This window comes from Batrachochytrium dendrobatidis (genome assembly GCF_000203795.2).
Source record: "Batrachochytrium dendrobatidis JAM81 unplaced genomic scaffold BATDEscaffold_61, whole genome shotgun sequence".
Classification (NCBI taxonomy): domain Eukaryota; kingdom Fungi; phylum Chytridiomycota; class Chytridiomycetes; order Rhizophydiales; genus Batrachochytrium; species Batrachochytrium dendrobatidis.
Genome location: NW_006281141.1, coordinates 1,096 through 12,239, shown reverse-complemented (window position 1 = coordinate 12,239; position 11,144 = coordinate 1,096). Strand labels below are relative to the sequence as shown.

General features: G+C 41.4%; 4 protein-coding genes across 4 annotated transcripts; all 4 read right to left on the bottom strand.

Moving 5' to 3' along the window:
* Positions 1 to 161: 161 nt before the first annotated feature.
* Positions 162 to 587, bottom strand: BATDEDRAFT_28841 (uncharacterized protein; the record flags this gene model as incomplete). Its single annotated transcript, XM_006683240.1, has 1 exon — positions 162 to 587. One exon carries the CDS (start codon positions 585 to 587, stop codon positions 162 to 164), a length of 426 nt encoding a protein of 141 aa, XP_006683303.1.
* A 7,592-nt stretch (positions 588 to 8,179) lies between these two features.
* BATDEDRAFT_32579 (uncharacterized protein) lies at positions 8,180 to 8,727 on the bottom strand. The gene has a single exon (XM_006683239.1). The coding sequence runs from the start codon at positions 8,653 to 8,655 to the stop codon at positions 8,224 to 8,226; it is 432 nt and encodes a 143-aa protein (XP_006683302.1). The 5' UTR covers positions 8,656 to 8,727; the 3' UTR covers positions 8,180 to 8,223.
* Positions 8,728 to 9,463: 736 nt separating this feature from the next.
* Positions 9,464 to 10,010, bottom strand: BATDEDRAFT_32577 (uncharacterized protein; the record flags this gene model as incomplete). The annotated part of the gene is made up of 1 exon (XM_006683238.1): positions 9,464 to 10,010. A coding segment is annotated over exon 1 (205 nt), but the record flags the coding sequence as incomplete, so codon positions are not given.
* Positions 10,011 to 10,548: 538 nt separating this feature from the next.
* BATDEDRAFT_28839 (uncharacterized protein) lies at positions 10,549 to 11,065 on the bottom strand (the record flags this gene model as incomplete). Its single annotated transcript, XM_006683237.1, has 3 exons — positions 10,549 to 10,695; positions 10,760 to 10,848; positions 10,921 to 11,065. 3 exons carry the CDS (start codon positions 11,063 to 11,065, stop codon positions 10,549 to 10,551), a joined length of 381 nt encoding a protein of 126 aa, XP_006683300.1.
* Positions 11,066 to 11,144: the final 79 nt, after the last annotated feature.

The window sequence follows — 11,144 nt, the reverse complement described above, 5'->3', positions numbered from 1 at the left end:
TTTACAGTTTATTAAAAACAAGCTGATTTTTACAAATGATCGATATTGATTCATGGCAGTTAAACATCATTATTCAAACACATACAACAATCTTGTTCGAATCTAATAATTTAATTTAATTTTATTATTAATTTAGGATCGTCATTTGAGCTTAAAATCTGTTACTTTCCCATCATTTTCCCAAAAGTTGTAGGAGGTTGCACTCTCTTTTGTGATATAGTCTTGGCTCTGGCAGCTTTCCTTTGTGCCGCAAGCTGATCTCTGGCAGCTTTCTTTTGTGCCGCAAGCTGATCTTTGGTAGCTTTCTTTTGTTGTATACGCTCAGCTTTGACAGCTTTCTTTTGTGCCATCATCTCACTTCTAGCAGCTTTCTTTTGTTGCATACGCTGAACTTTGGCAGCTTTCTTTTCACTCTTTGTCATACTCGGTACAGGCTGTTTTGAAGGTCCTTTTTTCTTGAATACTCCTGTGACACCATCCCTCATACGAGCCCATGCTCCCTTTCTCTGAGGTACTTGGCCCGAACCACTTGGTTGTTGACTTTGAGCCTTTTTTCCTTTGAATACTCCTGTGACACCATCCCTCATACGAGCCCATGCTCCCTTTTTCTGAGGTACTTGGCCTGAACCACCTGGTTGTTGACTCGGACCACTTGGGTGTCGATCAAAACCGCCCGAGTGTTGACTCGAAATACTTGGGTTCCGATCAAAACCGCCCGAGTGTTGACTCGAAATACTTGGGTTCCGATCAAAACCGCCCGAGTGTTGACTCGAAATACTTGATTGTCGATCAAAACCGCCCGAGTGTTGACTCGAAATACTTGATTGTCGATCAAAACCGCCCGAGTGTTGACTCGAAATACTTGGGTTCCGATCAAAACCGCCCGAGTGTTGACTCGAAATACTTGGTTGTCGATCAAAACCGCTCGAGTGTTGACTCGAAATACTTGGGTTCCGATCAAAGCTGCTCGAGTGTTGACTCGAAATACTTGATTGTCGATCAAAACCGCTCGAATGTTGACTCGAGATACTTGGTTGTTGCTTCGAAATAGAATCCCTTTGATTAATCTTGTCCAAGGCTGCCTTTAATTTGTCTTTTGATTGTTGATCTAAGCTGCTCGAGTGTTGACTCGAAATACTTGGTTGTTGCTTCGAAATAGAATCCCTTTGATTAATCTTGTCCAAGGCTGCCTTTAATTTGTCTTTTGATTGTTGATCTAAGCTGCTTGATTGCTGACTCGAACCACCTGGTTGCTGACTCGAACTGCCTGGACGTTGAATCGAACTGCCTGATTGCTGACTCGAACCACCTGATTGTTGACTCGAACCACCTGGCTGTTGACTCGAACTGCCTGGCTGTTGACTCGAACCACTTGGTTGTTGACTCGAACTGCCTGGTTGCTGACTCGAACCACCTGGCTGTTGACTCGAACTGCCTGGACGTTGAATCGAGCTGCCTGGACGTTGATCAAACTTTGTCACCTTTTGATGAGCCTGGTCTACAAGTTCATTTAGAGGCTTTTTCACCTTTTCCATTTCATTTAAAGTTGATCTCATCTCTGGACTCAGATCTGAAAATTTCACACTGTTTGGGGGTTTTCCAGATTGGAGGTCCGCTTGATCGCCCATGAGTATATACATTTTTCCTTTCTGCATCTGCAGTGATATGTGTTGTAGCCTTGCTCTTTCATCCGGAGTCAGAGGTGACCGACCCGAACTTTCCATCTTTTTATCAGCCATGATTAAGGTTTCTCTTGCTTTGTCCCCTATACTTGCCATACTGTCTAATCGTGCTTTTAATTCTGGACTGAACGTTGATAGATCTGAACCACCTGGACGTTGACCCGAGCCACCTGATTGTTGCTTCGGAATGGAATCCCTTTGTTTAGCCCTCTCCAAGGCTGCCTTTACTTGATCGGCTGATTTCTGACTCGAACTGCTTGATTGTTGACTTGAGCCACTTGGTTGTTGACTCGAACCACTTGATTGTTGACTCGAACTGCCTGGTTGTTGACTCGAACCACTTGGTTGTTGACTCGAACTGCCTGGACGTTGAATCGAACTGCCTGATTGCTGACTCGAACCACCTGATTGTTGACTCGAACCACCTGGCTGTTGACTCGAACTGCCTGGCTGTTGACTCGAACCACCTGGCTGTTGACTCGAACTGCCTGGTTGCTGACTCGAACCACTTGGTTGCTGACTCGAACTGCCTGGTTGCTGACTCGAACTGCTTGATTGTTGACTCGAACCACTTGGTTGCTGACTCGAACCACCTGGCTGTTGACTCGAACTGCCTGGACGTTGAATCGAGCTGCCTGGACGTTGATCAAACTTTGTCACCTTTTGATGAGCCTGGTCTACAAGTTCATTTAGAGGCTTTTTCACCTTTTCCATTTCATTTAAAGTTGATCTCATCTCTGGACTCAGATCTGAAAATTTCACACTGTTTGGGGGTTTTCCAGATTGGAGGTCCGCTTGATCGCCCATGAGTATATACATTTTTCCTTTCTGCATCTGCAGTGATATGTGTTGTAGCCTTGCTCTTTCATCCGGAGTCAGAGGTGACCGACCCGAACTTTCCATCTTTTTATCAGCCATGATTAAGGTTTCTCTTGCTTTGTCCCCTATACTTGCCATACTGTCTAATCGTGCTTTTAATTCTGGACTGAACGTTGATTGACTCGAACCACCTGGACGTTGACCCGAGCCACCTGGTTGCTGACTCGAGCTGCCTGGTTGCTGACTCGAGCTGCCTGGTTGCTGACTCGAACTGCCTGGTTGCTGACTCGAACCACTTGGTTGTTGACTCGAACTGCCTGGACGTTGACTCGAACCACTTGGTTGCTGACTCGAACCACCTGGACGTTGCTCCGAGTTGGGCACCTTTTGAATGATCTTGTTCACACCTTCTTCTAGTTGCTTTGTCTGCCCTTGCAAGTGGTTTAACCTTTCTATTGTTACCGGGTCCAGATCTGATATTTTTAAACCGCCTGGGGGTCCTAACCCGGGTGTCTGCTCAGTTTGCTGTATGAAATGTTTTATTCTATCCGCATCCCGTGATATTCGTTCTAAATTCGCTTTTTGTTGTGGAGTCAGAGGTGACCGACCCGAACTTTCCTTCTTTTGTTCAGCCAGGGCTAGGGATTGTCTTGCTTTGTCACCCATGTTTGCCAGATCGCTTAATTGTGTTTTTAATTCTTGACTGAACGGTGATTGACTCGAACCACCTGGTTGCTGACTCGAACCACCTGGTTGCTGACTCGAACCACCTGGTTGCTGACTCGAGCTGCCTGGTTGTTGACTCGAACTGCCTGGCTGTTGACTCGAACTGCCTGATTGCTGACTCGAACCACTTGGTTGCTGGCTCGAACTGCCTGGACGTTGACTCGAGCTGCCTGGACGTTGATCAAACGTGGTCACCTTTTGACGAGCCTGGTCTACAACTTCATTTAGATGCTTTTTCGCCTTTTCCAGTTCATTTATATCTGATCTCGTCTCTGGACTCAGATCTGAAAATTTCACACTGTTTGGGGGTTTTCCAGATTGGAGGTTCATTTGATCGCCCATGAGTATATGCAGTTTTAATTTCTGCCCCTCCAGTGATAGGTGTTGTAGATTTTTTCTTTCATCCGGAGTCAGAGGTGACCGACCCGAAATTTCCACCTTTTTATCAGCCAAGGCTAGGGTTTCTCTTGCTTTGTCCCCTATACTTACTATACTGTCTATTCGTGCTTTTAATTCCGGACTGAACGCTGATAGATCTGAACCACCTGGTTGTTGTGCTGCTGGGATTACTGGTGGTATAGGTGAGCGAGCGAACAGGTGCACATCTTGTTCTGGTAATTCTAGTGCTCGACGTTGCAAGTGAAATTCATGCCCTGGATTAATAGCAGGAGTGGCTGCAAGAGCCATGCTAGAAGCACCGAGAATAATACTCCATTGAGCAAGTTTCATTAAATTATATTATTTGGAATGTGTTAATCGGCGCCAATGTATCGATTCCAGTGCTAGTATTTATAGCTTTCAAAATGAAATTGTTGTGCTTTTAAACCCAACAAGGAGTAACAGTAAAGTTTACCGTCAAATTACTATTCGTACGAATAGGCTACTTTGGTGGCTACAAGAAAGCTTTGTGGGTCACAAACTATATGAAAGGTTACAACACGCCTCACAATTGAACCGGACTGTGTCGTCCCATCTGTTTTGTTCCAAGTTTAGTAGTCGAGTCTACACAGATTTGCATTTGACCAAAGGGTGGCTACCATTTACTGACTCCTGTACACTAACGGGCAACTCCAAGACTTGACTAGTATACCATTCTTAGTCAACATATGCTTTTTGTGCCTCGAAACATTGGGGCCCTTGATAGCCAGAGCATCTGGGATAAACTGATTGATTTTGGTGTGATGTTGTCAAGGGATTTTCCCCCCTAAACTCAAGATTGGCTGCTTGCTACTAAACCACATCAGATCACAGGGATTGCTGAAAATAACATGGTCAGGATTAGGGTTGAATGAGTATGTCCTGATGTGATCCTATTGGTCATATAGGACATCACTCGAGCTTCGACAAGTAAAGTTGCATCAGATTGAATTGCATATTCGCCATGCATGATTTTATAGCTATACAAAGTCATCGTCTTGCCAATCAGTTTGCTTTGCATGTGCCAAACTTGGTGTGGTAGGTATGCTACTATATAGTACTAGTATCAAAATCAATTGATAAGCATAATGGAGCAGGTTGGTTCAGGAAACAGTGTCTGATGGCTGTAGACTGGCAATGCTATCCAGAATCCATTTTCAACAGACTCCAAAACAATGTTTCGACTTTACAGCATCAATGAAACAGTGGAATGCCAAATGGAGTATCAAATGGAGTATCAAATCAAATACCAAATGGAGACCAAAATAGATGAACTAGCCCAACAATCGGAATGAGATATGATGTAATACATGCAATAAATATACACATGGCTTGTAGCACAGGATCAGTGACTGATATACCGATAATTGCATTCATTTCACATATATTGAGCAAGTGGGGTAAAACAGATATGAATGGAGTGTATGAATCGTCCAAAACACATTTGGTTTATAAGTGCACCCGCACCTGCAATCGCAATCGCAATCAAGCACTTGGAGTCAAAAGTATTCAAAGCAATATGCTAGATACTGCAGTTCAATTACCAGCAGTGTTCACTTTACAAATCCAACTCTGTAATATATCATCAGACAACAGCCAGTAATATTTGCTACGTCATCAACTCGATACATGTCGAGTATCCTGATTTAATCTTACTGCAGATTTAAACTATTTGGCTGACCAACCGACTCGAATGTTGATGGATTACTATGCCAATCGACTGTTTTGACCCGATATCACCACACTTGACGTGCCAACACATGCGACATATGATGGAGTGTGTAATTGCAGTTTGATTGATTCAATATTGTGTTACGACATGTGTTGCAACATCAGTCACCATGTGGGTTATAGTTTGTATATCCAACAACACATTGGAGTGATTGATTGTTGCTCCGATCGATCGAATGTCAATATGCTTGTACAACAGTTTGATAAAACCGACTGTCTGTGGATTATTATCACACGAGTCAATGCTGACCTGATTTGCGATATTCAGTGTTGTTGGAATATCAACACAACATCAACACCAAACATCATATCGACACTGCACGTTGATGTTGATGGTTGAACTACCAACAATGGTTATTTCACACAAAGTCACCCAATATCCTGCCGATTCTGGTTGTGATTGTATTCCACATCCAATTATAGATTGTAATCACAACCACAATTGCCGTGTTTGATCAAATGGTGTTTTGCATTGATCATGGTATCATACATCACGATACTGCCAGATCACTGCACACAAGTCATGACCAATACAAATGCATTACTGATTGACACTGATCGACCCATAGATGCAGTCAGGCAGTACAACAAATCACCAGCATGCCATTAACCGTATTACAATACAATTGACCAATATTACTGACTGAACACAGGTCACAACTGCAAGTATTCATGTGATAATGGATTGACATTGGTGTTGATATCGAATTGATTGACTAATCGATCACAATCAATTGCATCAGTGATTGGTATATGCAATTGATATACACCATGTTCGAGTCTGATACATGTCGATATATGCGTGTCAATCAGCAATGCATATTTGTGGTCATTACAGTCAAATGTGAGTCGAGTCGATCATTAAACCAACAAATCAATGACTGCATTCTAAATGTAGTGCGATTTGATGCGGCATGACAATATATTGTCCAACAGGTTCAACAACATACACAACACCGATATCCAATACATCACATATGAATACACTGCATATACAAGCAGTAGCAATGACCAATCAAACCAAACAGTGACAGAGTTACTCATCAACATATACTCGATCATCAGTCGAGTCTGCATATACCAACTAGTTGCGACACGTCATAATCAATGTGGATTGTATTGCTCACCAATCGATCATGACAGCTAACCAATACCAATCATGTAGTCGATACAATCACCAACATATCGATGTTTGTTGACTTGTGGTTACAACTCGTCAATTGCATCCAATGTTACAGGTGATGCACATCTGATTACTGCAAATCAACAACTTGTCAAGCAAACAGTTATACCGCCATTGAATACTAAGGTTGTCAAACATATCATAATGACTTTTAAGCTTGGACAGTGATATCCAATAGTTTGTACTGTGGAACACTCAGCTATACAACGATCAATGTTGTGCATCATCAATCAAATTACCAGCGGTATTCGATCATATCATCCAATTGATTATTTAATCTCATAGTCAATGCATTTCAACAGTTTTACAAGATACCATTTTACTATTTGGAAAAATATCCAATCATGACATTTCAATCGAGTGTCATGAAATGCAACACATTCAATTGTAACCCATTCAGATCTGTATATATGTGCATCACATGCTTGTCTGTGTAATGCAATCCAAATGACAATGATCCGTGCAGTCTCTGCTTAAACATATGTCATGTCACACAATCCGTACAGATATAGTGATTTGTTGGCAGACTTTGACAACTTGTACCAATGCACACCAACCAACACGAGCATATCCGGCAATCGGTATGTATGACTGTTGATGTGTCAATGGAATCCGTTTAGTTGTAACATATTGTACTGAATTGGTTCGGATAGTTGTTAGCATTGTAATAGTTGTATTGGACGTGTGGATCGAATGCATAGTGGACCATGCAGTGTAGCTCAATGATCTGCAGTTCATTCCACAAACTGTCTGTAGCCAAACATGTTTGAACATGTAATCAAACATGTGGTTGAATATACAAGTCATTTGATACGTTGTCTAGTCATCAAAATCCTATTTTGAAAATGTCAAGCTTGTTCATTGCTACAACTTGTATGGCCGATCAACAGTCATACAGGTCTGGGTTATTGACGGCTTCGAGTACATCAAGCACATCAATATATGCTGTTGATTTGGTAAACTCTGAAGTGCATCGAGTTGATCAACATCATTGATTGCATCACCGCAACGAAAAGCCAGATATTTCATGTTGACTATCAATCTGTATGGCGTTTCTGCAACTTGCTACATCGATTTTGCAATATTTATAAACGTGGGTTGTATTGTTTGGATTGCAGGTCATTTGTCAGCGTTGAATCTGATTTTTGGGTCGTTTATTCAACATTCAGAATAGTTTCACATATAGTGTTATACAGAACCCAACGTAATTAAATGTGGCAAGGACACCAAGACTCATGTGCATGGATATTAGTGTCAGGTATATAATAACCCACACATCATGATCATATGTCATGGTTGACTCGTATTCTGGATTGGTGCACTCATTCCACTCCACTCCATTCCATTGTATTTCATTCCATCACTCGAACACAAACATCGTATGACTTGTTGATTGCTAATACCCATATTGATCGAATACACACTACATGACACATGTCAGGTTAGCATATACATTCCACTATATAGCACATCATGTTGCTGATACCACGCATTGTGATTCAACAGTCAATCTGTATTCGAGTTCAACTACAATTGATCGTGTCAATCATAATATACACGACCAATTGTAGTCGAGTTGATCCGACTGAATAGAGTCCGAGTCATCATGTTCATATCAAACTATTACAACTCATTGTTGTAAAATCACAACCTCATAATCAATCATCAATGATCAAGATAATACACCCGCTCATATCTGTATTCGTTATATGCCGCTGTGATTCGAGTTCGGTCACTTGTCAATTCATCTCGATAGTGTTTGGCTTCAGCTGGTGATTGAACACCTTGAATATACTGCGTGGCATCATTCCACAGTTCAGGCGGTATGGGTGTCTTGTCAAGACTCGAGTTGTACCATTGTGGTTGTTGCGGAGCCACATGCGCAGTCGAAACAATCCGATGAGATGGATTCACTACAAAAAATGTCAGAATCTTGCAGTGTCCTGGTTGAGTTGGATCTGCAAGTTCAAATGATTGTTCTTTGTGTTGGTATCGATTGGGATAAACTACACACCGACCATTTGGTAATTCAAGCGATCCTATATACTGATTGCGTGGTGATTCTCGATCCATGCCATACACATCTTTCCAATACATATCAGATGCTCTTTCATCAAACCGATCAACAGCCACGCGGTAATCGAGTTTGGGTGTGGTGATATTTTCCACATCGTAGTAATACAGTCCAGTTGCAACAATCGATTCGTTAATTGGACCTTCAATGTGCCAGTTTCCCTCGTCGTATTTAGGTTTGGATGGTGTCAGTTGAATGTTGGTGAGTTTGACAATGACTTGCAGATTACGACCACGCAGTGATACTGGCTTTGCTGATTCATATTTGGATTCAAAATGTTTTGGAAGTGTTGGTACATACACGGGACGAGTGACTCGAGTGTCTGATTCCATACCACCACGATCTGACTGGCTTGGTAACTCATATCCCTTTGTGCCATTGCGAATATCAATATACTTGAACATTGGATCCATCGTTCTGAACAGACTTTCAAACATTGGGACAAAACATTTGAATATTTTGGCAATGCATTTGTACATGTCTCGATGCCATATCGGATTCAAATTGTTGATGTATGAGTTGATGGTCACACTGCCATCCTGTTCGACACGGAATTCACTCGGAAGACATTGGAACTTGCGTGATATAAACTCGGGACTGCTGTCAATGATGGGCGTATCTGAAACAAGTCGAGTCGATGACAATATATCGCATGGTACCATTGTGGTGTATTTGAGTCGTATACTCAGTGGTGCAATCATCGTTTGTCCATATACAACACTGTACATTGATGCATCAATCAGATTGTGCACCATTTGACCAGTGTTGTGATTTGATCCATGTTCAATATCCGATACATTTGTCATCAATCGCGTATATACATTGTCAGGTATGCCATTGTCCAGTATATACGTCTGTTCAACAGGTCCTGGTACAATTGTGCCAAATCCATCACTGCCACTACAAACAAGCTGTTTGACAAAAACACCGAGTTGTTCCAATGCAAGATTAAATGTTGATGGTGATATATTCCGATCGAGTGAGTCAGCCCTCCATTGCTCCACAATATGCTGGTTTGTGATATCGATCCACCACATGGGTTTGCAAAGTATAGATTGCAGATACTGGATATATTGCATCTCAACAAGTGTGCGTGCCTTTCCATGTGTATATCCGGCCATTCCAGAACTCATATCAATTTTGGCATTGTCGTTGTATGGCTGAATGTCTGAATTAGCAACATGAACCCGATGCTGAAAACACGTTCCAATAATCTGTTCAGCAACCCTTTTGTTTGTGTAGTCAGTATCATCCGATTGTACAATAACCGTTAGATTTTCAAATATCCTGCCTTGCTCCAGCTCGGTACGTATTGAACTGTCGGAATGATTGTCGGCAAAATCAACAAGTGTTTTGAGTAGTTTTACAATACCAGCATTAGAACCATACAAACATAGATATCTACGTGAAAGAGCAGTGATGAGTTGCTGCATAATTCCATATTCTTGAAACACCTTGATCATCTCGGCCTTGTTTTTAGATTTCTGAATCATGTCGTTGACATGATCAAACCGGCACAAACAGTCATTCATATCAACATCACACACTGATATCGTCAATTGCTCAAAAACCAACGATCGTGCAAGTGATACAGGAAAGTCGCGCATACCGGATGCAGCTGATCCTGCTATCCAGATCATGCGTGCTCTTAGTCCAATGTCAAGTATACAATCAACTCGACACGCTGTTCCAACTGATCCAATACTGTATTGTTGTAAACATACACTTTCATCGTCAATATCATGACAAACGGTCGATAATAGGCCAGTCGCCAATGTGAGCACTTGTTGATCAGACTCGTACCCATATCAACTATAAACTCGACGCTGCAGTTATACTCATGATTGAACAACTGTGTATATCACCTATATGCATATTGACACTGAGTGAGTTGAATGACAATCATTTGATCAATATCAATCATGACTTGCCGCCATTTTGACTTGACGACTTGGTGATTGCATGAGTTGTGCAAGTTGGTTGTTTAGTCGTTGAGATACTTTGAAATCATCATCACTGTATACAATACTCAAAAACACTGTAGTAAACTCCATTATTTTGATCTACACAACACATGTTGATTAGTTTAGTCATGAACAATCCATTATTGTTACAATATATGAATACCTGTAAACTGGGTCGATTATACTCCAAATACTTGGTTATGATATCTTCCAATCCAATACTCTGTAAGCGCTGCACTGCATATGTAGACTCTACCATTTCAAACCAACACAAAGTCAGCAATGATTTGAATTCATCAATAATACAATGGCTATTAAACTTACTGCGATTCTGTTTGTCCAACTCCAGTAGCAATACAAGCAGTCTGTTCCATATTTCATCAGCCTTGTATAGTTGATCATCCGTTGTTAACAGTTTCAAATCTTCCAGGCGGTGAATCAACTCTTTCATAACATCATCCAACTTCATGTTTGATAAAATTAGTAAAGTTGAATTTTGATTTGATAGTTTCATTCATGCGAATATTCAACAATTGCCAAGAATTGTT

Bases quoted from the DNA above. Each gene is read 5' to 3' on its own strand.
- BATDEDRAFT_32579 (XM_006683239.1), bottom strand. From the start codon at position 8,655: ATGTATTGGAAAGATGTGTATGGCATGGATCGAGAATCACCACGCAAT.